Source organism: Platichthys flesus, chromosome 2, assembly GCF_949316205.1.
Source record: "Platichthys flesus chromosome 2, fPlaFle2.1, whole genome shotgun sequence".
Taxonomy (NCBI): Eukaryota; Metazoa; Chordata; class Actinopteri; order Pleuronectiformes; family Pleuronectidae; genus Platichthys; species Platichthys flesus.
This window is the reverse complement of record NC_084946.1, coordinates 24,278,299-24,304,869: the sequence shown is the minus strand read 5'-3', so window position 1 is coordinate 24,304,869 and position 26,571 is coordinate 24,278,299. Positions and strand designations below refer to the sequence as shown.

Here is a 26,571-nt window from a genome sequence, read left to right as displayed (position 1 = left end):
ATGACTTATTCATGGCACACTCTATCTTATTGACCTGACAGGCAATACTGATCCATTGAAGAGAAACCCCTGTGTTGTCATGGCAACGGGAGGTAATGGTGGGTGGCAATCTTGCTGGAGATGGGTGGGGGGGGGGTGCAGTTTATCATTTGAGTTATATTGCTGTTATAGGTTTCCCATTAGGAAGAAAGATGGCCCTCGGTATTGACCCACAACTGCTATGAAAGTCTGCCTCAATCACACTAGCCAGCAGAGGCCATATCCCCTCCAGTGCAGTTCATAACAAATGTGATACAGTGCAGCGATTCTGCTGTGTGTGTCTGGCTGGTGATTACTCGTATGCATGATGATGTGTTGCATGGCAGTGTGTTCATGTCTTTTGCGTGTTTTGTCTCGACAGGATTGTGTGTGAGATGGCCGTGGCTCCCAGAGGAAGCGCACCAGGTCCGGTTAGGCTGTGCGTTGGTGAATGCAGACCAGAGCTCCGGGCCCAGTCCTCCCAGCTCTACTCCTTCGTGGTAATGTTTGACACTGAAACCGATTTAGCTTGAAACAAACGGAATAGAGTATGGCTGAAGGCACGACTGCAGCTGAAAGCTAACAACCAGATAGACCTGTTAATACCTCAGCAAACATTTACTCTAGAGAAAGACAGAATCAGACACTTGATTTCATTTCTCAAGTGCAACCAGGGGATCTGCACATCTTTAAGTTCAAATAATGACTTTTAAGACCGTTATTGCACCAAAAAAAAGAGGCAAACTTGACTAGTATATACTTCAAGTAGAAAGTCGGCCCTGAAGGATTCGCTACATAGTCGTTGTAACCACTAAACAAGCAGTATAAGCAGAAAAAGACTCTGTGGACATCGTGCTTCTTCCAGAGCCGGCAGAGTGCTGGTGCTTTTCAGAGCTTATGTGCAAATCCAGTATTTTACAGCTTATTCTCCCAAAACATTTTGAGACAAAGTTGGCATCTCGCCTCAATGGAAAACGCTGGATTTTGTCAATCCTCTAAACACCTCTCGTTAAACATCTATCCACTGCTGAGTCTGCTCCATGGACAGTGGGCTACATGTCTCTGGGGTCTGCTGGTGCTCGCTGCGTCATGTTCATCAAGGTGAACTACTGAAAACTAGCCAATACAAAAAGAGGTTGCAGAAACAATGATGTGTGATATAAAATTCTGGTAAAATATATCATAAATAAGCTAAACATAGAGATCAAACTTCATGTCTCCCCTCATCCAGACATGTTTAGACCATGAATATCAGAAAGATAGCTCCGGTTAAAAGTCCTCAGGTTCCTCGAGTACAACATAGATTTTACATAAAGGAACATAGAGATTCATTATGAAGGCTAATGACAGACCTCTATTTTAACATTTTTTTAGTTCAATTCTATCTTTTTAGTCGCTTTAAGCCAAAGCTGAGGAAGAATGGAGCCTTTCAGAATCAGCAAATAACTAAGACTAATGTATTCTGTGTGTGACCTGAGTTGAATGAATTCTGGTTCTCCACAGACCCCCTCCATGTTGGCGCTGACCCCAGGCAGAGGACCTGAATCCGGGGGCACCAAAGTCACCATAGTCGGGGAGAACCTGGGAGCCGGCAGCTCGGTGAATGTGTACTTCGGTAATCAGACCTGTGAGCTGTACAGGTGAGACTGAAGATAATAGAACCAGCAGATGCTCTATTAACTGCACTGTCCTAAAGCCTCATAGGAGACTAGAATGAGACTGCCTTCACGCTGTATTAAAGATTTAGCTCCCTCTCATGTCCATGAAACACAGTCAGATATTGTTCTATTTAAAGAAGCACATCTAAGACACAATTAAGTATCTGTGAAATGAAAAGACTTAATGATGAGGATGTTGTAACCCACAGCGATAGGTATTGTTCACCGTGTATTTATAGATATCTCTTTAAAGTTCAAAATGCCTCTCGTGGTAGGAGTCAGGCGGCTGAGGCGAGGAGACCATTAGTTCGAGCGCCCTCTGCTAATTACACTGTTCCTCTTCTAATGTGTCTGTAACAAGGAGGGGACAGGACAGGCTGTAATGAATCCTCTCTCCTCAGGGTAATGTGCGTGGCTCTGAACTGCCTTAAATCAGGGATTTGCAACTGTGGGAAAAAGTAGGCTGTCGCATTCAAAGGCAGGAATAAATCCCCCCCCCCCCTCTTGATTCTGCCACCAGGAGGACGGCGTCGGAGATTGTGTGCTTCTCTGCGCCCTCGGTGACGGGGGCGGGGCCAGTGCCGGTCAGTTTGAGGGTGGACCGGGCCAGAGTTCCTGGGAGTCTGGCCTTTGAGTACATCGAGGATCCGACGGTGCAGCGCATCGAGCCCCTGTGGAGCATAACCAGGTAACACTGAGCCAAAGAGTCCGGCTTATATCCAAATACAATGGTGGGGGAAATCATAATGTCATGTCACGATTCCCCAGAAGCAGACTTTGGGCTTGTTAACCTTGTCAGAACCTTTAATGGTTTTGTTGGGATATTGCTCCCGTTACAAAATCCACACACATAAAAACTTTAGGGCCTTTCTCATTAAACCTGTGACCGCTCTTTACACTGAGATCACAAATTATTGTTGGGTGCAAATTGCTGATAAATTTGTGAGTTCCTGCAGGTCTCTCACACTTAGACATGGGTGACAGGCATAGTGTTGATTTGGGTTTGTTGAGTTTGAATGGGACATAATTAATGAGCGAGAAAACAATCTCATGTTGTAAACAATAGTTTTAATGGTGCAAATTCAGAATAATGGGCCCCAGGTTAATTGGTGACTAAGTATTAGTTGGAACTTGAACTGCTCTTCACATTGTCTTTCTGATATTCATAGGACAATGTCATGTGAATAGTCTTAAAGCCGCCATATCCCAGTGTTACATACAGGTTAAAACAAGCATTATGCACAAGTTACAAATCTATATTAATATGAAGTAGAACATCATAGTTTATATATATCTTAGGATACAATGCATGGTTATTTTGCTGTGAACAATCTAATGGTTCTTAAATGTGGCTGCCTGGTGCAGATCAGTATGAGAGCAGTAGATCTGTGGATTAGCTTGTGTGTCAGGGTCACATGGAAAGCGTTGCAGAGTACTAAGGTGTTGTCAATTAGATTAGATATCATTATTTAACAACCTTGCACTGTGATCACAAGAGGATGACTCGTGTGCACAAATAGAACTCATGTTCCATCTAATTGAAACTCTCTTGAAACAGCCGCCGGTATCACACGGTGACAGCGAAGTTGCCGAAATAAACGTCTCCATCACAGCGGAGTGGTGCGCTACCTGTACTCCACTGAATTAATGATGGCACTTCATTTGGGCTCGGGCAGCCAGCACCGCTTCCCTGCAGATTAGACTTCAGAGAGAGACACCCTGGCCCTCAGCCTGGTGACAGGAGCGGCTTTGTGGAGCGGCAATCAAGAGGCTTCATCGCGAATGTGCCGTCCCTCTATGTGGCCCTACAAGCTTAGGTAGTCTTTGAAGTGGGAGAGGAGAAGGGCTGGCACTCTGTCAGGCTCATGGACCAGACATTTTCTATTCTGTTTTTTGTAATGAAACACTCTTTTTTAGTTCCTCTTGTATTTTTCTCCTCTGCCTCTTTCCCCCGCTCCTCACTTCACTCTACCGGAGCTCAGAGTGCTGCTCAGGTTTTGCAAAAGATTAGAGAGGGTTGTTTATTTTAATCACATCTAGCGCGGGTATGTAAACAAGCAGCACCTGTATTCATGCTACGCCAGCCTCACAGGCAAGGATGAATATAAAATAGCAGCCAGCTGGTTTCGCCGTTTGATCTGGCTCCGCTGCCCAATAACAAAGAGCGAGCTACCCCCCCCCCCCACCCAAGCTAGGTCTCCTGGAGCCCACATCGGTGCAGCTTCTGTGGAAAATGTAGGATGTGCGAGATTGCAAATGTTGATCTCTCAGTGGTCATCACTTCAATTAAACCTCTTTGCATTCCTGCACATGGCTACATGGAGTGTGATGTGTTTGACCGGTAACTGTTCTAAACATTTCTCTTCCTCCCACCAGTGGACACACCACCCTGACGGTGACCGGGACCAACCTGGACGTGGTTCAGGAGCCGCGAGTCCGAGTCAAATATGCCGGCCACGAATCCGTCAATGTGAGTGTGACGATTTACCGCACTTACTCCTTTATCGATGTTGTTAACTCAAGCTGATAGAAGACAGATCTTTATTGATAGTTTGCGAAGAGGGTAACGAGGTCGATTTGGCATTGAGGTCCGTTTACTACTTTTTATTTGCACATGGCTGAATGTTGCTGAGAGCATTTACAAACTCCAGATGAGGTGACAGGTTGGTTTTTGAGCACTCGATTTTTTGTTTATCACAGATCTGCCAACGTCATAAAAACACACAGGACGAAGAGCAAATTAACCAACTGGACTGAAATACAACTGCACAGTCTAATAGTCATAAAAATGAAGCCATACATAATGGCACTCAGCAGTAGCAGTCCCAGCAGTCTAATTAGATTCAATCAAGCGGCACCAAATTGCACAGACTCCCTAAATGCCAGAACTGCACTACTCTTTGGGAAATTTGGGACAATGTTAAACATCTTTATTGATTTTTGTTTTGTTTAGAGCCCATTTCCCATCTTTCCACCTATTTTCATAGAAATCCTTTCAGTAGTTTCTGCACAAAGCTACCGACAAACCAAAGTGACTGATCAACCAACACAACAAACCTGCCAAACATCCGACCACCCACCCACTCACCCGACCATCAAACAGTAGAGGGGTTAAAACATAACTGCTTTAGTGTCCAGGTTAGAAAGAGGGAACACATAAAGTCTTTCTTTCCAAAAAGAGACAAAGAATTGGCTTGGGAAGATGATTTAAGGAGCTGATTCAACTTCCCTGAGCTCCTTGGGCCGATCACCTCAGAGTGATTGATGGTCACAAAGTGTTGGGACCCTTATGGCAACGGTGCTTTCACCTTTAGCCCCAAGTTTTCCACCTTGGACCAGTGTGAGAATCGCCTGAGGATGTGAGGGTGTGGGATTTACAAACAAAAAAAATCTATTCTAAAAAGGTAGCTAGTGAAGAGATGCCAAAAGAATAAAAGTGATGCATTTGTTTGCCTGTACTCTTCCATCAAATAGAGATTTTAAAGTCACTTTTTATCGATGTTAGAATAGAGACGGATCACAAGGTGAATATGATATGAAAGAGTTTACGGCCTCGTCTGGGCCAGTAAATTATATTTACATCAGTTTGTGAAACACTATCAGCTTCTGAGCCTGACCTCAACTTCCCTGCCCTCCATTTGTGCTTTGAAGGATTTGAGTGGCTACATCTGAATTGTCTGCAAAGCAGAGAAAATAAATGTTGTACATACAGATATAAGGAACAAGTGGAAGTTTGTCGAAGGAAAATAAGATGAGTAAACTTCAAATGTTTTGAAGAAAAGGAGTGTTTCATGTAGACAATGCTGAGTGTGAGAGAGGCGCCCTGAGCCAATTAAACAGTGTGTTAATGACGCCAGGCAGAACCGAGCCGGTCAATTAAAGCTGCCTGTTCCTCAGTGTTTCTGGAAGAACTGAGATTTAGAGGGATTAAAGCTGAACTTTCACCCAAATCAGCTGCCTAAAGAGGGTCACTGGTAAATTTAATGAGGGCACTCTCTTTATCGTGCTCATCTCCAGAACATAACTGGATCTCCTTCAAAATGTTGGGAAACACAAAAGCAGTTAATTGACTTGAAACAAGTTTCTTTAAAACCACAGATAAAAGCCGAAGCTTAGAAAAATGTGTCTGGAATCTTTGGAGGTTCAGGGAGCGGCTCTATGTCGAGGAGCTCGAGGAACTGCAGAATAAAAAACAGCAAAAAAGAAAAGTTATTGCTTGTTGATATGGTTCCTCTGAATAATAACAGAGACAAGCCTGTTTTATGTGTTTGGTTATGACTCAGATCAAGGGAGTGATTGGTTTTGTGGGAGATGCAGTAGATATTTGCAAAAGTTGTTTCAAAACAGATAAAAACTTTCCCCTTTTTACACAAGACCATAAATCAGACCCACACATTAACAGGCAGGTGATGATGTGAGAACACACATGAACATATGGATTCATTATGTAGATTACCAACGCACAGACCCTCTAATTTACTATTTGAATGTTAACATCTGTCCTGAGAGCTTCAAACACAAGTGGTAGGTGTAAAGTACAGATGTGAACATATGAAGGAGGTGGGAAATGTCCCAGTGCTCCCAATATGCAGTCCGTCACTGGCCCTGACATTATGATTTCTAGTTTTCCAAATGGGTAAAATCTTATTCCATATTAAACCGGCTTCTAACAAAAAGATTAACTAAGCCCCATCCTTCTCTCAGTCTTTATCTCTGGCTAACAAACACACACACACACACACACACACACACACACACACACACACACATACATCGACAACGAATCACAATAAATTCAGACCAAGGAGGAATGAAACTTCGCAAATAGAAATGATGTCGTGTTTATTTGCATCTAAAGTGGAGGTACGATCCGATAAGGAGCGATCACAGGAGACACATTCAGGACACATCCCGGTGCCAGGTGTGAACAGAGGACTTAACACTGTCAACATGTGATCGGATCTCTCAGGACAGATGTCACCGGGTCTGAAAAGATCCTACATGGCTGTGTAGATTCAGATTGTTTATTATGTATGTATGTATGTGTGTTACTAAAAAAGTACAGGGGGGTTTTAATTTATGGCTCATTTTAAAACTGAGATTCACATGCAGAGAAATTACATTTTCCAGAAGATTAAAATGTTTTTGAAATCAATTGTTAACAATAGTTTTCTAAGGGTAAAAATAATGATGCTGGGGGGAAATGTCCACTGGGGATTTAAAAAATTGACATTTTTATAATTAACCTATACAAGGATTAATCTATGTCTTTAAATAATTTATGCAAACAATCCTGTGAGTCATTAAATGTGTGTATAGTCTGTATTCCATAGGACATGTAGGTCTGTATGTGATGGGGACATGTGTAACTCCTTCATTTGATCTGACTCTTCTCTCCAGGTTTGCAAAGTGCTGAACACGACCACCATCAGCTGCTTCGCTCCCTCCCTGAAGGCCGAGCTCACCGCCGACCAGGAGTCCATCAAACGCGTGGACGAGTTCGGCTTCGTCTTCAACAACGTCCAAGCCCTGCTCACCTACAACAACACCAGCTTCGTCTACTACCCCAACCCGTACCTGGAGCCCCTCAGCCTGTCGGGGGTTCTGGAGCAGAAACCCGGAGCTCCCATCATCCTCAAAGTGAGTTGGAGGAGATCTGACCCTCTGCTGCTGCTTTCACACTTTCTATTTTATTACCCCGCAGTACACAGAGGGAATACCATCCGGCCAGTAAGTATTTGGCATCAACAACGTGGATGTTGGATGCTGGATGTTGGATGCTGGATGTTGGATGTGCAGTATAGGACATAAAGTATTCATCAGTCTTGTTTAATGTCGTCTTCGCCATGTCCTCGTTTCTATAATCCACTGTTCCCTCAATGATCAGTCCAGTCCTCTCTGGTCAGATTCTCCTCAACATCCTTACATCATGATACAATAATTATTAATAAGTGCACATGTACTTAAGGAGGCAGCCTTTGTGGGACAGCGTGGACCGTGAAGGCCGAACTGAGATGCAACTGAACACTATGCCAATGTGTTCATGACCCTTTGGTTTTCAAACCCGTGGGCCGGGAGCTAGAAGTTTTTGTTTTGTCGCTGGCGGCCGCTGTAATCTCTTCCACAAACAGTTATTTACCAAAGTTGGATCCTTCGTTCCTCGGGGGAGAAAAGATGCATATGTCCCCCGCACCTGAAGGAGACAAGGAAATGGGACAGCGTGGTCGTGCCGCTGAGACACAGTCAGTCTTTAATTGCAGCCCCTGAAATGGAACCGAGCTGCTTTGTTTTCCTCATGACATTCCCCATGAAGTCCTGTACTTGCTCTCAGTCGGACCACATGGCTTCTTTTTGTAGTTTCTGAACAACACAGCAAGAACCATAATCTGCAGCTCTGTGACGAGCACAGGGGATGATATCTAGAAGCGATCGGCCTTTCTTTGGTAAAACAATGAAGCAGATTCCCTAGAAAACACGACTCAGTGACTCAGTGTAGCGTGCACCGCGGGAAGTGGCTGCGAGTCATTACAGTCATTAGACTAATGACTCAAAAAACTGCATGGTAATAATTCATTGAGGTTAAACTGTTATTAATATGATCAGCAAGACTCCAACTCAGATTGGTTGGGTAACCCACAGAGAAAGACCCAAAGGGATGTAAGTATTCAGACGTCCGGGGAGCAGACTGGATCTGTAGTTTTGGTTTCATATGGAGCCTCAGACCAGAACTTGATAATATGGATTTTACTCTTAAATGTATTTGAGGTGCGATATATTGTTTGTTTTCTGCGTTTAAACATCTTGTACCTCCCTCTCTCCGTTTCAGGGACGTAACCTGGTGCCGTCGGCGTCTGGTGGAGCCCGGCTGAACTACACGGTGCTGATCGGGGTCACGCCCTGTTCCCTCACCGTGTCCGACACTCAGCTGCTCTGTGAACCACCGAACCTCACCGGGCAGCACAAAGTCCTGGTCAGTCTGAGGCCTTGTCTGTTTTCGGCTTTTGTCTCCGTCTGTCTGCCAGTGCATCTCATTCGCTGTTTGCGTGGATGTGGGTCAGTGTTTGTCTGTACGTCACTGTGTTTGTGGGTCATGGACAGACTTTCACTTAGTCACTGGTATTCTGCCTTTGTCTGTCACTCATGGTCTGGTTGGTTCCCAATTACAGCACGTTGCCCCACAGATTTATTCACAGCCGCTCTTGCAAATAATGAGATGAGAGCTTGAAAAATGAACCAAGCTGGTGTGCTGGGGACTTGTTTTATTCAGAGGCAGTTGCCTTGGAAAATCTTCCATAAATCCTCTGAGGTCGGACAATTTAATTCATCATCAGCAATGTTTGGATGTTTTTTCAAGCATTCTCACCAGTGTCTTCAAGTCCTGTGGTTGTTTCCTTCAATAATCCTCCAGGTCCAAGTAGGAGGCCTCCACATCTCACCCGGAGAAGTTCACATCCGCTCCGACAGCCTGCTCACGCTCCCGGCCATCTTCAGCATCACGGCTGGAGGAGGCCTGCTCCTCATCATCGTGGTCATCGTCCTCCTGGCCTACAGACGCAAGTCCCACGAGAACGACCTGACTTGTAAACGGCTGCAGATGCAGATGGACAACCTGGAGTCCAGAGTGGCTCTCGAGTGCAAGGAGGGTGAGTGAGGGAGGCTGCTTATGAATCCCATTGATTAAAACTCAGAAAGAGCAGCTGATTCGTAATCACATTACTGCACCATCTGCTGAGGACTAATGTTTTGACTGATGACTGTGGAGCCTTTGTTTGTGAAGTGATTTAGTTCAATAAAGATTTTATTTGCCAGCATGTATCAGATGGGGGAGTAATTGAAAGACTAGTTGAATGGTCATTAATGATAGAATCCTCTGGGGAAGCCTGTTTTTTTAATAACGTTTGTAAACAGAAAACACTTATTACAACACTACAGCCCGACTGATATGGATTATTGGAAGATGATGCTCATGAGTAAGAAATTTCCAAAATACTGATATTAACACCAATATTTATATTTAAAAAATAGCAATGCTTCCTGAGATGTCTTTATTAGCCTTTATGGCAAAGAAATGTACCTGAGGCTTGCTTTAACCATAAACTTTATTATAAATAACTATGAATAAAAATAAAACACGAATACAACCAAATATATAGAACTTAAGCGTAGAAACTAAACATAATTGGCCAATATTAAACGATGATTAGGTCAGGGTCTACGCAGCCAAACTGTATTTTATCTATTAAATCTCATTAAAAACACACTGTTCGATTTCTTATAGGAATGTGTGGTTCCAAAAAAATGTTAGGCTCCACTCTTAGATGGTTCTTAAATCTTTCAGAATGAATATTTCAAAAACGTCCGTAGCAGAAAAAATGATGAGCCGTTAAAAAAAAAATGCTTGGTAAAATATTAATCCCACTTCTCCATCATCCGCAGCGTTTGCAGAGCTCCAGACGGACATCAACGAGTTAACCAGCGATCTGGACAGAGCTGGCATCCCGTACCTGGACTATCGAACTTATGCCATGAGGGTTCTCTTCCCCGGCATCGATGATCACCCTGTGCTCAGAGAGCTGGAGGTGAGAGGCCCTCTGGAGCACGGCTGCAGCCCCTTGAATCCAGTTTCAACTATTTTTCTGACGTCTTGACCTTCGGGCTCCAGTATACTCCAAAGCTAGATTGATTTCGGCTCGTTGTTCAAGTGCTGTCAAACTGCTGTCGAAGTGAGCAGACTGACATTTGCTCATGCTCACTTCAGCTCCAGGTCTGTTTGTGGAGCCCGGCTCGCACCAGATGAGGTTTGAGAGGAGATTTGGCTGCCTCTCTCCGCGCCTTAGTGACGCACCTGTTCTTAGTCAAACTTTTCACCGATTTTTTTTTTTCGACTCTTTGCAAAACTACATGCCAAACATTTCCAAGATTTCCAACACATGATAGTTCATCATTAGATCCAGCTCGCTCGATAGAGAACATTTATTGTGTTTAAAACGTTTTAGTCAACAGCTTCTTCAGATATAAACAATAGACATAAAGATAGACGTCCAAACAACTCCCCAAAAAGGGAAGCTAAGTCATCTTCATCACCCCCTGGTGGCTGGCTGCAGTATAGGTCATAAATCCCACCTCAACCATGTTAGTAAATGGGACATGAACCAAACTAAATAGTACAACAGTCATTTAAAGTATCTTTTCACACTGATGTTTGTTCAAGTGTCAATTTATCCAGTAAGTTTGAGTAAATGAGTTTTGGGATTCAATGAAAGGATTGGTCGAGCGTGTGTATTGGTGGTTCCTCGATACCAAAGCTCAACACACCCCGATTTATACAGTGCAGTCTCATTGTTGGTTCAAGGTACCACTATCATCCACGTGGGACAATTCGTTGTACACCCGGCAGTACCCACATACGATCAAACCACAAAGTCACAATAAAAACATCGACAAATACAAATCTCAATCAGTTATTTAAATGGAACATGGCAGAAGGGATACTTTACTCTCTAGATGTATTAGTTCTGCATCTTGAAGGATTGAGTCTATGGCGAGAAGCAACACACACTCACTCCCACTGACTGGTGGGCGGAGGTGGAGACGGGTCGTCCATCGTTATGTGGATTAAGACCTTGACCGTCCTCACTCTACAACTTTCGATGTGGAAAGCTTGCAAGAGGAAATCAGTCTGTTTTTTATTTACTTGTATTCTTTTTGTCTGGAAGATGTTTTGTTGTGTATTGATCTCGCTCTCGTTCACATCTAAATCCCCAAGGACCTCGTCTCCTCTCAAGAGAACTTAACTTTGAATTGTTATTACTTTGATTGTTCTATTATTGTCCCGATCTTAACGGTTTAAAGGCTGAAGCTCCTAATTTTGAAGTAACTGACAAACCTCTTGCTTTGTCAATATTTGTGGAACATCTATTCATGTACTCAAGGTCAAGTTTAATCTGCCAGTAATGGTTGCTTTATTATGGTCACAGTGATTTGAAAAGATCTCTGTTCAAAAGTGCCTTTTGAGTGAAGTTTAATCATCGTGACTTCCTTCTGCACGTCACTGCTGGTGGCGTCTGCAGCCACAGTAGTGGGTGTTTTTGGGGGCAGCGTTTATGATGTTTTAATGTTTCTCCATCTACGTGATGACTTTTGTTCTCCTCCAGTGAGTGTTTGTCTAATGAGCGTGTGCTTCTTTGTTTGTGTGCAAAAAAATGCACAATGTGTGTAGGTGCCGGGGAGCGGACAGGCCAACGTGGAAAAGGCCTTGAAGCAGTTCGCTCAGCTGGTGAATAACAAGCTCTTCCTGCTGACATTCATCCGCACTCTGGAGCTGCAGCGCTCGTTCTCCATGCGCGACCGCGGCTACGTGGCCTCGCTCATCATGACCGCGCTGCAGGGACGGCTGGAGTACGCCACCGACATCCTGAAACAGCTGCTCTCAGACCTGATAGAACGCAACCTGGAGAGCAAGAACCACCCCAAGCTGCTTCTCCGCAGGTAAACCAAGGCATTCACTGTCACAGAGAGATTCAGTTTAAAAAGACAGTAATACACAAAAAAGAAAATGTAACTCCAAATATAATAAATATTTATTTTTGTCTAAGTTCTTTACAAATCGTGAACATGTTTGTCATTCTGGTATAGTGCATGTCATGTTGTATAGATAAATATCTCACTTTTGGATAAAACGTATTACAATTATATAAATGTGAGGTGAAATATTGACAACATAAGGAAGAGCAAGAATTAAATATATATTAAACGGTCCTGTCTGGTGGATTAAATTGAGAAATTAAGGGTTAGGTAATATGTGCAGCTTAAGGACCCAAGGACCAGTGTGTAATTGGTGATAAGGACACGTTAAACGTTCAATATTAATAAACTTTGCATAAACAGGTGATCACAACAATGGGTGTTTTTCATGGTAATGACAGCAGATTCTCCAGTTAGGGGTTCTACATACAGAACTTTGAATAAACGGTTGAACAGCTCTTCCCGCAGCTTCAGGTTTCACTTTCCACAGTTACTGAAAGAACCTGCATCACCAGAGGCAAAACAAACAGCCCGCTCCGAACAGGCAGGTCCCTTAAATTCAGATATTTGCAAGAGTCATGAAAAGTTTTGCCCATAGGTTTCAAAACTCATAGTTTCTCCTTTTTGAAACAAATCGCGTTAATGGTTCAAATACCGCCTGGTGAATTGTTGTAACCAGAACTGGACACATTTCTCACTGTGGTCAGAGGTTTTAAACGAGCAGCTCCTCTGTCACAGACCTGACGGGTTCTGATCGGTGCCACTTATCCTTTGGCTTCGATAATTCCTCCGTGCATTGTGCTTTCCGGCCCGGTTGCGGCCCCTCCTGATGGGTGAATAAGTAGGCCAGTGTAGGGAAGGCCCACCTCTGCTCGGTTTTTGTTTTGTGCAGCGGCGTGAAACAGCCGTTGCGAGTGTGAGAAACAGGAGCCGGGGCAGACAGGTGAAAGACAGGAGCAGTAAAAGTGACAGAGAGTGGGAGAGACTACTGGAGGAAGAGAACCTAATGGGGACGAGTGAGTGCAGAGCTGTTGTCAGTCTGACTTATCTTCTGTGTGCCACTCATGAAACATTCAGCTGTAGCTCACGTTTCTCTCCCCGTCACCTCTCATCTCCTCCCTCCTCTCGCCTCTCTCCTCCACCTTCTGGTTATCTGCTGATTGTTTTCCCAGTGCTGAGACTGGCCTATTGAATGTTTCATGAGGTTTTTTTTATTTTTATACAAAAAGAAGAGGGCTCTCTCGATCTGAAGCACACTCATTAAATATAAGGATGCATTCACAGGGGAGCCAGTGCAACAAGACGTTGTTAGCCCAAACACACTGCTCGTGCGGAAACGCTCATAAATTGAATGGGCGGCCGTCAACAGTGGAGTCAGAACACGTTGAGAGTGAAGTGAAGGTAAAGACGGAAAGGGAGCGACAGAGAGACAGCAGGCTTGAGAGGAGAGAGAGAGAGAGAGAGTGAGTGGCTGTAACGCTGCAGGCTTTCTATCAGACTCAGATTAAAAGGGGCTTATATTCCGCTTTAAAGGTGCCGTTACATGATTTTGAGGGATTTGCTCCAGTAAATCGTAAAAAATCTTCCCATCTGGACTCAAACACAAACATCACTAAGTGCAGGAGTGAAGTAGCCGAGCAGGAGTGGACCTCTGAGTTCTGAAAATTCATGTCATGACCCAAATATGTTGTGCACCAGCAGCACTTAACTACAGTAGATATCAGAGCGCTGGTCCTCCGGGACCGAGCGATAGAAGTAATTCTCTGTGAACTCTCCATGTCGTGTTGTTTTGGGGCCTCCGACAATATCAGGCTCTTCTACGTCTTAAATTATAAAAGAATAATCAGAGCACTCGGGCTCTCTGTGGGACGCCTCTCGCTCACAAATGAGTGTTCCTTCCTCTTGTCTTGCAGAACGGAGTCGGTGGCAGAGAAGATGCTGACAAACTGGTTCGCCTTCCTGCTCCACAAATTCCTCAAGGTAAAAAAAATACACTTTCCCGCACCTCATCGCTACAGGTGTCAACGTGATAAACACACAGGCAGGATTCCTCATGTGGATACAGCCGGTTGTGAAACAGACTGCTGTGATCGTAATGCTTTAATACCGATGTGTGTTATGGACACTGTGGAGGGATAATGGCTACCCGAGGGGCCACATCTATCTCCAAGCTGTGCAATTCAAAAAGGAGAGAAAGCGCCATTTTATTAGGTTTGATGTGTCACGCTCCAGCTGCCGAGTCTCATCGCCGGCCGTGCTGACGAATACAGATCACGTTCCGTTCCCTTCACTTCTTTTCTGTGTCTTGTTTTGCTCTCTCTCCCACCTTCCTCCCTAATCCCTGGGTTTCTGTCCCAAAACAAAGGAGTGTGCCGGCGAGCCTCTCTTCATGCTGTTCTGTGCCATCAAACAGCAAATGGAGAAGGGACCCATCGACTCCATCACCGGAGAGGCGCGCTATTCCCTCAGCGAGGACAAGCTCATCCGACAGCAGATCGAATACAAGACGCTGGTGAGTCATAAAGGCATCAATAAAAAAACAAGAACAAAAAGTTCAAATTTCTCAGAAAGAGTAGTTTCATAGAAAAGTGGCATGTGTGGTTTTAGAATTATAAATCCTTTGAAAGTTTGGGTATTATGATAACAGTGAGGAAATAGTCTTGCACCTGGATATTTATTTCAAGGTGCTCTGGTAGATTCTAGAAATCAACACTTTGAGAAAATAAAACCTTGGAGTGTGGACACGAGTTTAACATCAAGTCTAGATCCCTTTTCCACTGCAGGTGTCTTCTCCTAGTTTCAATAGAAAATCATAATAAACAGAGGCTCTTGCCATCACCTCAAGATGATCAATGCAAAAACCTCCCAAATAAGAGACGAGGATATGATCCCTCACTGGCTTCCCATTACAATTATGATCACTTTGGACTATTTTTTGGTACATATACACCAGAAGGAATTTGAGGTCTAAAGTCTTTTCTCTGTGACATTTCAAAGAAAGTTCAAAGAAAAGCTCTGGAGAATATCCAGAGCAGGTGATCACGACATTTGCGTTCACACTTACAGCCCCTCCGCATAATTTCAGGAGAATATTTTTTCAGTCAGTGCAACACACAGGGTGTAACTTTCAATTTAAACACCTAAACACTTATTCATACATATTGACTGATAAATATAATCAAGAGTAATCAGGCTTTTAAATTCTGACTGGTCTATGAGCAGTGTAAAGTTTGAAATGCGTCTCATGATAGGGACTCCTACCCCAGCCCATCAGGATAACTCCCCCCCCCCCCCCCCCCCCCCCCCTCACAGGCCTCCGCTCTGAGAGCAGAGCCAGCCACCAGCAGCACGACACCTCTCTGATCACCATGTCAGAATCTCCGAGAGCCCGTGTCTCATTACTTGTTTAATGCCCCTGCCAGAGCAGCACAGCCGCCACATCCTGGAGAGGTGAAATTGCATTTGTGGTCGAGCTCCTCTCCACCAGGACAGTTTGGTGAGGTGTAAGTAATGAAAGGGTTTTTCCTATAGTTTCTCTCTTCCTCTGACTCTCACCTGCCTCCCCTCTGTCTCTCTCTCTCTCTCTCTCTCTCTCTCTCTCTCTCTTTTTTTCTACCGGATCCCCAGACGCTGAGCTGTGTGAACCCAGACAATGAGAACAGCCCAGAAATCCCTGTCAAGGTGCTCAACTGTGACACCATTACCCAGGTGAAGGAGAAGATCCTGGATGCAGTGTACAAGAACATGCCCTACTCACAGCGGCCGCGAGCCTCGGACATGGACCTGGGTGAGTCCTCGCCGAGTGGACTCCTACAAACTACTTTTTATTTCCGCTTGTGTTATACAGCACAATGTGAGATAAAAAACATACAGGGGGAAATTTGCCTTGGCACATGATCTGTTGGAATAACGACAGGGGGGGGGTGTACCATTGAGAGCGGGCCTGTGAGATGTTTCATTGAAGACGTGTGACATCAACAAAGGGCTCAACATCAATTTCTGGGAAACAACCCTCTTCCTGTTCCTGTTTACAGGCGGAATCACAGCAACACTCTGCAGCACTGACACTAAACCGCACTGACAGGGCACCTACACGCAGGCTTACGCCCACAACATGTCATCCGATGCCGAATGACTCGGCACAGGTTGACATGCACCTTCAAACCGGGGGGGAGTAAGATCCCCTTTAAGTAGTGGATGATGCTGCTTCAGGTTTGCAGTGTTATCCCTCGAGGGACCTTTAAAGGTTAAGGATTTGGAGAGGATGAGTTTCTCCCGGTTGCTTTTGGACGTTTTGAATCCGCATGTGAAGACGCTGTGTCGCTTGTAGTTTGTTCGCAGAATCACAAACACTCTAATTGTCGAGCAGAAACGCGCCGGCGCCGGTGTGCGGTGACATTTTGGCCGCTACCTTTGACATTTCGCCGCGTTTCAAAGATCAAGCTGACACCGCCGCAAAATGATAACATGACCTCATCCGCAGCAGGAGAAAAGGGACAGTGCAAGAAGAACAATGGACATTAGACAACGTGTAGCTGTCAGACACTTGGCATACACACATTCTTCCCCCGAAATACCATAGGTCACAAAATTATTAATGTTGTTCTTTTCCTGCAGAGTGGCGGCAGGGCAGAACGGCTCGTGTGGTCCTGCAGGACGAGGACATCACCACCAAGATAGAGAGCGACTGGAAGAGGCTCAACACACTCATGCACTACCAGGTCTGTGAAAGCTGCTCATACCACGGCTACAGATTTAACTATAACTTAATCTGCTGCTTTGTTGGCTTGATTAGTTGATGAAATATTTTATATGCCTCAAAACTAAAAGGTACAAAAAAGAAATCCCATCATATAGTCATATTTAAATTGATGGTTTTGTCTAAAGATGTTCAGTTTACAATGATAGTAAACCGATATTGATGCAGATATTAGGGAATAAAAAGAGTCTGATAATGATAAATTGGCTATTATATATTTGCAATGATTCCTATCATTATAAAACCTGTATGACAAAGAAATCCAATTGAATGTTGATATTTAACTGTTAAATAGAAAGAAAAAGTACAATCAAATATAGAGCTTTTATTCATTTAAACAAACATCTTCCTCAACCTATTTGAAAAAACTGCGCTTATCCAGTTGCTCAAGGGCGTCACAGCAGATACTGTCGATGAAGGACGGAGTGCTGCTCATTCATATTCACGTCACTCACCTCACCCCTGCCTGCGTTTCTTTCTTCTAACTCCCAGTCACAAACGGAACATGCTCCTGTGTCTTCTCCAGCATCTTCTCTCCGCCTGCTCATTAATACGACTACACAGGTCACGGACCTCGCAAGAGTCACGCTGTTCCTTTGTCAGACATGTTTGTCTCCACAGAAACAACAGCGCTGGAAACTTGTACAAACAATGAGGGGTTTGGAAACTGTGTTTTCTGCACTGAAATCAGGTTTTGACAAGAGAGGGATGTACAACCTCATGTCTGTCAAGGAGTTTTTTGCTCTGTCATTGCCAGGTGTGGAAATGTTTGGTTTTTACACTGGCTCGTAAAAAGAAAATATATAAAGCAATAGAAAATGTTGCATCGTCTGCGAAGAAGTTGACCAACAGTCAGTATCTACCTGGTACGACAACATAGACCAAATGTAGGACCATGCTGCAATAGGCTGGTCGGTCTCTGTGACCTCGAACCATTCAGTTGTCAGTGAGAAACACATTCTCATTTTAATACAAGTATTGTTAATAAGACAATGTGAAGTTTCAGCAGGCTAATGCACGCTTCAAGGGTTTAATCCGCACTGAGAAGGAAGTTTGAATTCATTTAGTTTCACTGAAATTGTCTCTGTTAGTAACAAGTCACTGAATCCTGAATGGGGGGGAAGGGCTCTGTGGTAAAAAGCTAGATTTCATTCCTACACTCCGACTGCATGAGGCATTAGTCACCCAGCTGAATTATACTGCAGCAACGAGGATGACACATTCTCATTAGGTTTGTTCCTATAATGTAGCTGGAGCTGTTGTGATCCATGTTGTACTGTCATGATTCATTTTTACAGAACGTTTTTTACTTGAACTCGATCCTCAATAACTTTATTGTAAAGTCTTTAGACTCAGCTGCCCACGGCGGGCATTCATAACCTGTGAATCATAATATGGGGTCCTTGGATTTTAATCTACAGCAATCTTTTTGTAATTCCAGCCATGATTAATTTTGTCTATGACCCTCGAGCTAGGAATTTATAAAAAAATGAATCATAGAGCGGCTTTACCTTTCTCTCCTCAGGTGTCGGAGCGCTGCGTGGTGGCCTTGGTGCCCAAGCAGATGTCTTCTTTCAACATTCCCTGCTCAGCCAGCTTCCCACGCAGCATCAGCCGATACGGTCAGTTCTGTTTAAGAAGTACAAATGTTTAATATTCATCCGACACATGGGAGAGCTGCACCATCTGCTGCTGCCACTCATCAGTCGGCTGTAAAGCACATTATCACAGAGTTGCACGTTAAAACAAAGAGGTGCAACATCAACACGGTGCAGAATCTGTCTGAAGCCTCAGGGTGACTGCACCTTCCTTCAATTATATATCATATATCATATTGCCATCTGAAATATTTCCCTCTGAAGTGTGTGTTTATGTTCTGTAGGGACATTAAATACAGTCTCGTTTGGTTTCACATACATTTCACCCCCCCCCCCGGCTGGTTCGGTGTAATTTAAACCACGCCTTTGAAACTGCCGCTCACATGGGGTGCAGGTGATTGATGACCCAAGTGGAAACCATGACACATTTGATATCGCACAGGAGGAGCAGGAAAAAAGACACACGGTGACATGACTATGACAACCAGTGAAACAGTGAACGCACACGTCCACCCTGCACATCTGTGGATAACTGAGACAGTTTCTCTCTGTCCTCCTTCTGTTTCTTTGATATCTCACGTTTGACCATCTAGGTGTGGACGTGCCCTTCCGCTCCACCCCGACCAGTCCCGACAGCCCCCACTCCCGCGTGCCCATGCTGACCCCTGACATGGAGAGCGGCGTCAAAGTGTGGCACTTGGTCAAGAACCACGACCACGGCGACCAGAAGGAGGGCGAACGCGGCAGCAAGATGGTTTCTGAGATCTACCTGACGAGGCTGCTCGCAACAAAGGTACAAATATGGAATAAGGAAGACAGCAGCACGTTTGGAAATAAATGGTGCATATTTCTCATTTGGGGATTATGTGACTGTGATATTTGCAATCATTGTAGTTTTCTGCCCATCACAGCTAGGGTTGCAAAATTTCGGGAATATTCAAAGTTGGAAACTTTCCATGGGAATGTACGGGAATTAACGGGAATAAACTGGACGTGTTTCTGGGTAATTTATACTAACTGTATTTACCTTGTCATATACAGACATAAATATAAACATTTTGTTTTGTCATAGGTGGATTTGAGCCATGAGGAAACTTTGGGCACTTGACTATATGCTTCTGCATCTTTGTGTCATTCTAAACATAGGTCTTTGCACAGTATTTGCAAAGGCACACAGCCTTTCCTTCTACATTGGCTTGGGTTGAAATGTCTCCACACATGAGAGAGTGCACGTGGTATTGTTCTGTAGAATAAGATGAGAAAAAGCTTGTAAAAAACCCTAATGCAATGCCTGAGATATAAATAGTTAGCCAAAGAATTTGAATCGCGGCCCCTTTGCAACCCTAGTCGCAGCTGCAGGAAGTTCATGGAGAGAGCAGGAGAACTACGAGTCCTTACTGCTGTTGCTGTTTCCTCTTACAGGGCACTCTACAGAAGTTTGTGGACGACCTGTTTGAGACGCTGTTCAGCACGGTGTGTCGAGGCACCGCCCTGCCTCTCGCAATCAAATACATGTTTGACTTTCTGGATGAGCAGGCTGACAGACACGGCATCCACGACATGGATGTTCGCCACACGTGGAAGAGCAACTGGTGAGACGGTGCTGCTGCTCATTTCTCTGCTGACAATACAAGGCAGCTTCTCATTTTTAGTTTTTTATTTTTTGTAGAATTTGATCAGATATGTGTATTCCTCTAAAAACCTAATTTTAAATATATCAACCTACTGGATTCTTCTTGATGGTATTTCATAATGATAATTATCACTGTAAATTTTTATTATTTTACAGTACATTTTATTACTCTAGATTTGAAAGCACTAAGTTTAATATTTTTCAAAGCCCACAGCTTGATCTCATACCTGAGCAATGTCTACAATATTTTCCTCTGCCTTTTTTTCTCTCACTATCTGCTGCAGCCTGCCTCTTCGGTTCTGGGTGAACGTGATCAAGAATCCTCAGTTTGTGTTTGACATCCACAAAAACAGCATCACGGACGCCTGTCTGTCTGTGGTGGCTCAAACCTTTATGGACTCTTGCTCAACGTCTGAACACCGTCTGGGGAAAGACTCCCCGTCCACCAAGCTACTCTACGCCAAGGACATACCGCACTACAAGAGCTGGGTAGAAAGGTGTGTATGTGTGTGTGTGTGTGTGTTTTAATAAAAGTCATTATTTTCTCCCTAAGAACTATTTCTGTAATCAAGTTGTGACTATTAGAGGTTGCCAGGCTCTGTGTTGCACTGTAGAGTATTTTGTTACCTTGATAGTTTCATCTCTGAGGTATTATTCAATTCAAGATTTACGCCAGAAAAGACTTGTTGTTTACTGTCACCTTCCATCACTATAGTTTCATTTTGAATCATGTTGTTCTTTTTGTTTCATCAGTTGTGTTGCCATGGTTCTTTTGTGTCTGGCACAATTACCATTTAGTGCAATGGAGCTGCTTCAGCTTATGAGTGCTTGGTTTGATGCAACATATCTTCCAGCTAATGCAATTTGTAATCATGAACAAAGTAGGGTTAGAACAAAGTAGAGCTGCTTTCCGACGTGCAGTGAAGTGGATGCTGGCACGAGAATGTCAGAGTGAGTAGCTGGAGACATTTCTCTGAAAGCACATGTGAGAACACAGCAGGAGATTCTCCCGAGGCTTCACCTTGAGCGAGTGGGCGTGTTGATGATGTTTCGAACACGCGACAGATGCAAAATGAAAAAAGCTACAGCAATCACAAATATCTCAGGATGAAAAGGAGAAGCCTACGAACATGAGAACTTGGAAAGATTGGAGATGGTTTTAGAGCTTTTGGGGATAAGAACTGACGCGTCTGACTGGACAATCTCCTGCTGCTTTCTTTATATGTGAAACTAAATCCAGAGAGTCTGGACCCCATCGTGCAGAGATTTTCCCGATTTCATGTCTGAAAACGGCTTAATACGTCATACACATCCTGTAATGATATGAGTCTGAGTGTTGGTCTATAAACATCATTTTGCAGGTTTGTTTTAAAGCCACTTGAACTATAACTAAATGACTGAACCTGTGAGTGAAACATTTCCTCATCTTCCTGCCAAAACTCAGATTTACAGACGCCTTTAACGCTGGATGATCTCTGACTTTTCACAAGAGTGGACAGAATCCGAGTGAAGAGAAAAGCTCTGGCATGCACGACTGTGTCCTTGACACTGACCGTGTGTGTGTGTGCGTGTGTGTGTGTGTGTGTGTGTGTCTCCGCTCAGGTACTACGCTGACATCAACCGCCTGCCTGCCATCAGTGATCAGGATATGAATGCCTATCTGGCTGAGCAGGCTCGCCTTCACTCCAGTGAGTTCAACGTGCTCAGTGCCCTCCACGAGATCTACGCTTACGTCAGCAAGTACAGCCAAGAGGTGAGCGCCCGAGTCAACACAGTGTATCATGGCAGTGTGCTGCAGAGGGGGTTCTGCTGCTGTGACTGGAGTCTGCCTCTTCCCTTTACAAAGCAGCTATCATCAATATTTCTATATTCAACAATAATTCATGTGACTGTAGAGTAAGGGTAATGTAAACGTGTCCCTTGTCGTGGTGAAGCCCCTGAGAGCCGTCGCTCAGCTCGGCAGTTCCCCACAGCTCGGTGCATTTTAATCTTTGCTCTCGGTGCTTTGGGTTCACGGCTCACAGCTTAACCACTCTGCTTCACGCTCAGAGTGTCAGAGTTAGCGTCATGGCTTCATACGTCCACAGCAGGCAGCTGGTTTCAGGGACAAGCTCGGAAAAGTTCTCCACCGGCGGATGAACGTATATAGTATAAGAGACAGTTATTTGTTAGCTGATGGAGGTCGAGCTAAAGGTGGATTTGACTTAAACTAGTCAGCTGAGGTTATTAGTGTTGCTCTGTATACGTGTGTGTTGGATGGGTAGGTATGCGAATGTTTACCACAACAACCATAAGTCATTATTTAGTTATTATTGTTACACTGAGCAAGAGAGTATCAATAAGAGCAGGTTTAACGATTGGGCTGAACTTAATTACACCTTTCAATGTTATTCAATGTGTAGACTGATCGATGATTAATGGTTTTTGATAATTAAAATGTCAGAAAAGGCCCTTCACAAATCCCGACGTGCTCAGACAGATACTGTTTGTGTTTTTAAATTACATATTTCAACTTCTTATCGAACCGATCAGTGAGGAAACAAAGAATCTGAAAAGTCAGTTTATGTCATTTAACAATCAGCCCTAAATAACAGCTTCTAATTTGAAGTTTTTCCAATCTTACTTTCGTCTCTTGCAAACTGTTCATCCGCCTTCATCGAAACCTCGAAACACCTCTCCAACAAATACAGACTGGAGACGGAGCCTGCAGTTTACATTATGGATGTGCCCGTCACACCTGATCCTCTCCCTCTGCTCTTCGTTACTACGCTGAGGTTGGAAAAAGGTGTCAAAGTGTTAGAGCACATGAATACAACACATTTGGTTCACGGTGTCCATGAACACAGTGGAGTCCAAACGAGTCATTCTTTTTCTCTCTTTCTCGAGTTGTGAAGTCTTCGTGGATGAAACTCTAAAGATCATTTTCAATCTAAATTTTGATCTGACGCAATAAAAATGCATTTCCTCATAAAAATAAACAACTATTTGTACATCAGTTTGATTTATAATCTATATATGATTCCTATAGATGACCAATAATACGCCTCGTCATATTTGTGCTCATGTGTGTGTTTCTCTGTTTGTGTGTGTGTGTGCGTTTGTGTGTTGCAGATCATTGAGGCACTGGAGCTAGATGAACAGGCCCAGAAGCAAAAGTTGGCGTATAAACTGGAGCAGATCATCTCAGCCATGTCTGCAGAGAGCTGAGACCCATACACACACACACACACACATACACACACACAATCATATACACAATGTACACACTAAACACACACACACTTTAACGGAGGAGTTATAAACCAATCACCAACACGTGTGAACATTATGCACACACACAAACACACACTGATGTATACTACTATGGACCTACTGTATAACCAAACGCTACATACACATTCAAACACACACACATGCAACTGTACATACACAAACCCCAGCACACATCAAACAGCAGATTGTCCCAAAGCACGACGTTCATGTCCGGTGTCATCGTTTTTTCAGAAGAAAAACTCCAGCAGGCAAACGTTCAGCTTCACAAAACAAAACAACAATGCTCCTATACAGAGGGAGAGGAGGAGAGAGAGGATGTCGGCCGTCGTTGTTGCTCAATTTTCTGCCAATCCTTTCTCCCGCTGGGCAACGCTTTGTCTTTGTAGTCGGTGCTTATACTAAATGTCATAAAAACAGCACTTAATAAAGAAAGACTCAACTTGAACAGTCACTGGAGGGGCTCAGCAGAGACACGAGCCGATTTAATGGGACGAGACACAGAGTACTTTTTATACGTGGAAGATGAAGGACGCTCGCTGGAGGTACATATCACAGGCCTGGCCAATGGGAGCAGAGATGTGTAACTTTGTGTTGTTAAGCCTTTTCCTGTTGCCTTGTAAAGGCTTGAAAAACTAAAGACCGTGGCATCATTGATTCTCGTTCACCTACTTGAAACTCACTGTTTTATTTTGTGTTTTTATGTTTGTTTTTCTGCGAAGGTCAGAACAGTAAATACAAAGTTTGTCATTGACAAGGTGAGGCTTTAATAATCCAACGCCAAATATTGTTGTGTTTAAATTTGAAACCCACAGGCAGTATGTAGATACAGTTTATTTCCAAATCCACTTCCCGGCTTTTTGTGCCAAATACTTCTCATGTTTCATTCATGTAAATTCTCCCGTAGACGCTATTAATAGTACAGAAAAAAGATCCCATTTAAGATAGGGAATTTTGTACAGTGATGATCTAGAGGCCACTAATTCAGCCATTCAAAGATAAGTGGAGACCAAATGGACCTGTAGCAGCGAGCATGATTAATGATGCTCTTGAGCCTGATCCAGGATCAGATTAGCCCTAACCCGGGACGCCGGCGCCCTCCGCGTTTCATCAGTCATTGTTTACATTGAGCATGATACTTGAAATGCACCGAGTGTACGAGATATGAAGAACAACTGCTGCTCCTGTGGAGTAATCTGCTCAGATTAAGGCAGATGAAGACTTTGATGCCTCCTTGATTTCCCTGATAAATCCACTTTGAACGGAACCTGGAATTTAGTCACAGGGAAGGAGAAATTTCAGACCCTGGAGATGTTGGATCTTCTAAAGCAGGTGTTCCTTATATTCTGTACACAGAGTGGATACGTGATTAATGATGTATGTGTGTGGATCAGCAGCTGGTCTTTGTGAAGTGTATTCATTTAATGTCCGATGCTTCACCGTGATGTCTTCGCTTTACAAACCCGACAATTTCCATGTTTCATTCGATTCACATGTTTTCCATTTGGCATTCTGTGTAGATGTGACCTGACTGCCTGTTGTCTCCTTGCTGCTGTATTTATAGAGTGCCATATCTAACCTTTCAAAATAATTATCATGAGGGAAAAAAGTCCGTCTGAGGTTTCTCGCTCATCCGAGGTTTTAGTTTGAAACCTCGCCGCCGGTTAACTGTCCCATGAAGAGTCACTGCGATCGTCTGTCACATGAATTCTGAAGAGCTTCTTTTTGTACCACTTCAGTATCAGTGGGGTGAACGTCCCCCCCACAGGACCTTGATTCATGTTCATCCAAAAGAGAGAAAATAAAATAGATAATAAATACATTTCCCTGTTAAGTGTTGAAATATGTGACAGAGAACTTGTCTGTTTCATCTGTGGTTCGATAATAATGATAATTTATAACTGTGTCGTGCAATAAACTGTAATGTTTTTTTTAAGCTATATATTATTGTATAAATACTGTACATAAAAAAACAACTACTATTTTGCAAGCAAAAACTTCACTTTGTACTGTTGTTATACATTAAATGCGCAGCTGATGACATTTTGTTTGTGTGGTTTCCTTTCTTCTGGATTTATCGTAGTAATTGTAATAAATCTTAACTTTAAATCCAGTTAGATTAAATATTGTGTCATCAAAATGCTTTATTTATATTGACAGTACATTTATACGTGATATCCTGTGTTAACATCACTGAATTCATACGTTTTATATTGCTGCATTTTATACCCCGACATAAACAAACCTTCATGTCCAAAGAATCAATATCAATTCATTATATATGAGCTCTAAGTTCCTGTTTTATATTTTGCAGACAAACAGCTGCTGCCATTAGAGGTCACGTTGATTTGCAGCCGATCTGAACTCTGCCACACGTAACTGGATAATCCATTGTAATTATGTTAGAGGACCACTTGCATGGTAATTTAATAGTTAAACTGTTATTGAGTTTCCATGAGGGAGAAGGCACTAAAAGCGAGATAATGTCAGACATGAAATCCCAGGGACACGTTGCATTGTTCAGCTTTTGCACTTAGAAACTAACATCAGGTTTGTCCTCCTGCACAAATGCATGTGTGCGTTACGATTATCATCCATTATTGTCGATACAGATGTAAATGAAATTCTCCATTCAGTAGATTTTTGCATAATCCTGCTAACTAGTAGACAGACAAGAGACAAACAAAGACTAAAACAACACCTCCCTGGCAGATGTGGTAAGTGTCATGTCCTCCTCACAGGAAGACGGGGAACATGTATTTCTTGCCATCATATTATCGAAAACAGATTTTTACAATTGCACAACAAACCAAATCACACGTTGTCTCGGGAAACACAAAGCCTATGAAAGTGCAGAGAAACATCCCGGGAGAAAATGACTAAACGCCTTTGAATTTCATTCAAAACCAACAAAACACACAACCCCATGTGGCGAGTAGCCCCTCGGAGCAGAGAGCGGGGCTGCGCTCTGCCGTCACACTGTGACAGCATTTGGTTTGGCATGTGAGCAGCATATAGGGGCTCCTGAGCACTTGCCATAAGGAGCAAGAATATATTATTCATGTTTACCCCTCGGGGCTCTGGGCAGGCAGAGCAGAGGGGAGGAGAGGG

General features: G+C 43.6%; 1 protein-coding gene across 1 annotated transcript; it reads left to right on the top strand.

Annotated features, from left to right (window-relative positions):
* Positions 1-406: 406 nt before the first annotated feature.
* Positions 407-25,484, top strand: LOC133970463 (plexin-A2-like). The gene is made up of 19 exons (XM_062407282.1): positions 407-518; positions 1,522-1,658; positions 2,197-2,364; positions 4,053-4,146; positions 7,077-7,316; positions 8,503-8,646; positions 9,085-9,319; positions 10,113-10,255; positions 11,896-12,164; positions 14,114-14,180; positions 14,566-14,712; positions 15,828-15,987; positions 16,818-16,921; positions 18,485-18,581; positions 19,151-19,350; positions 19,980-20,149; positions 20,475-20,687; positions 21,793-21,943; positions 23,302-25,484. The coding sequence occupies exons 1-19, from the start codon at positions 414-416 to the stop codon at positions 23,395-23,397; spliced, it is 2,940 nt and encodes a 979-aa protein (XP_062263266.1). The 5' UTR covers positions 407-413; the 3' UTR covers positions 23,398-25,484.
* The last annotated feature ends 1,087 nt before the right edge of the window (positions 25,485-26,571 follow it).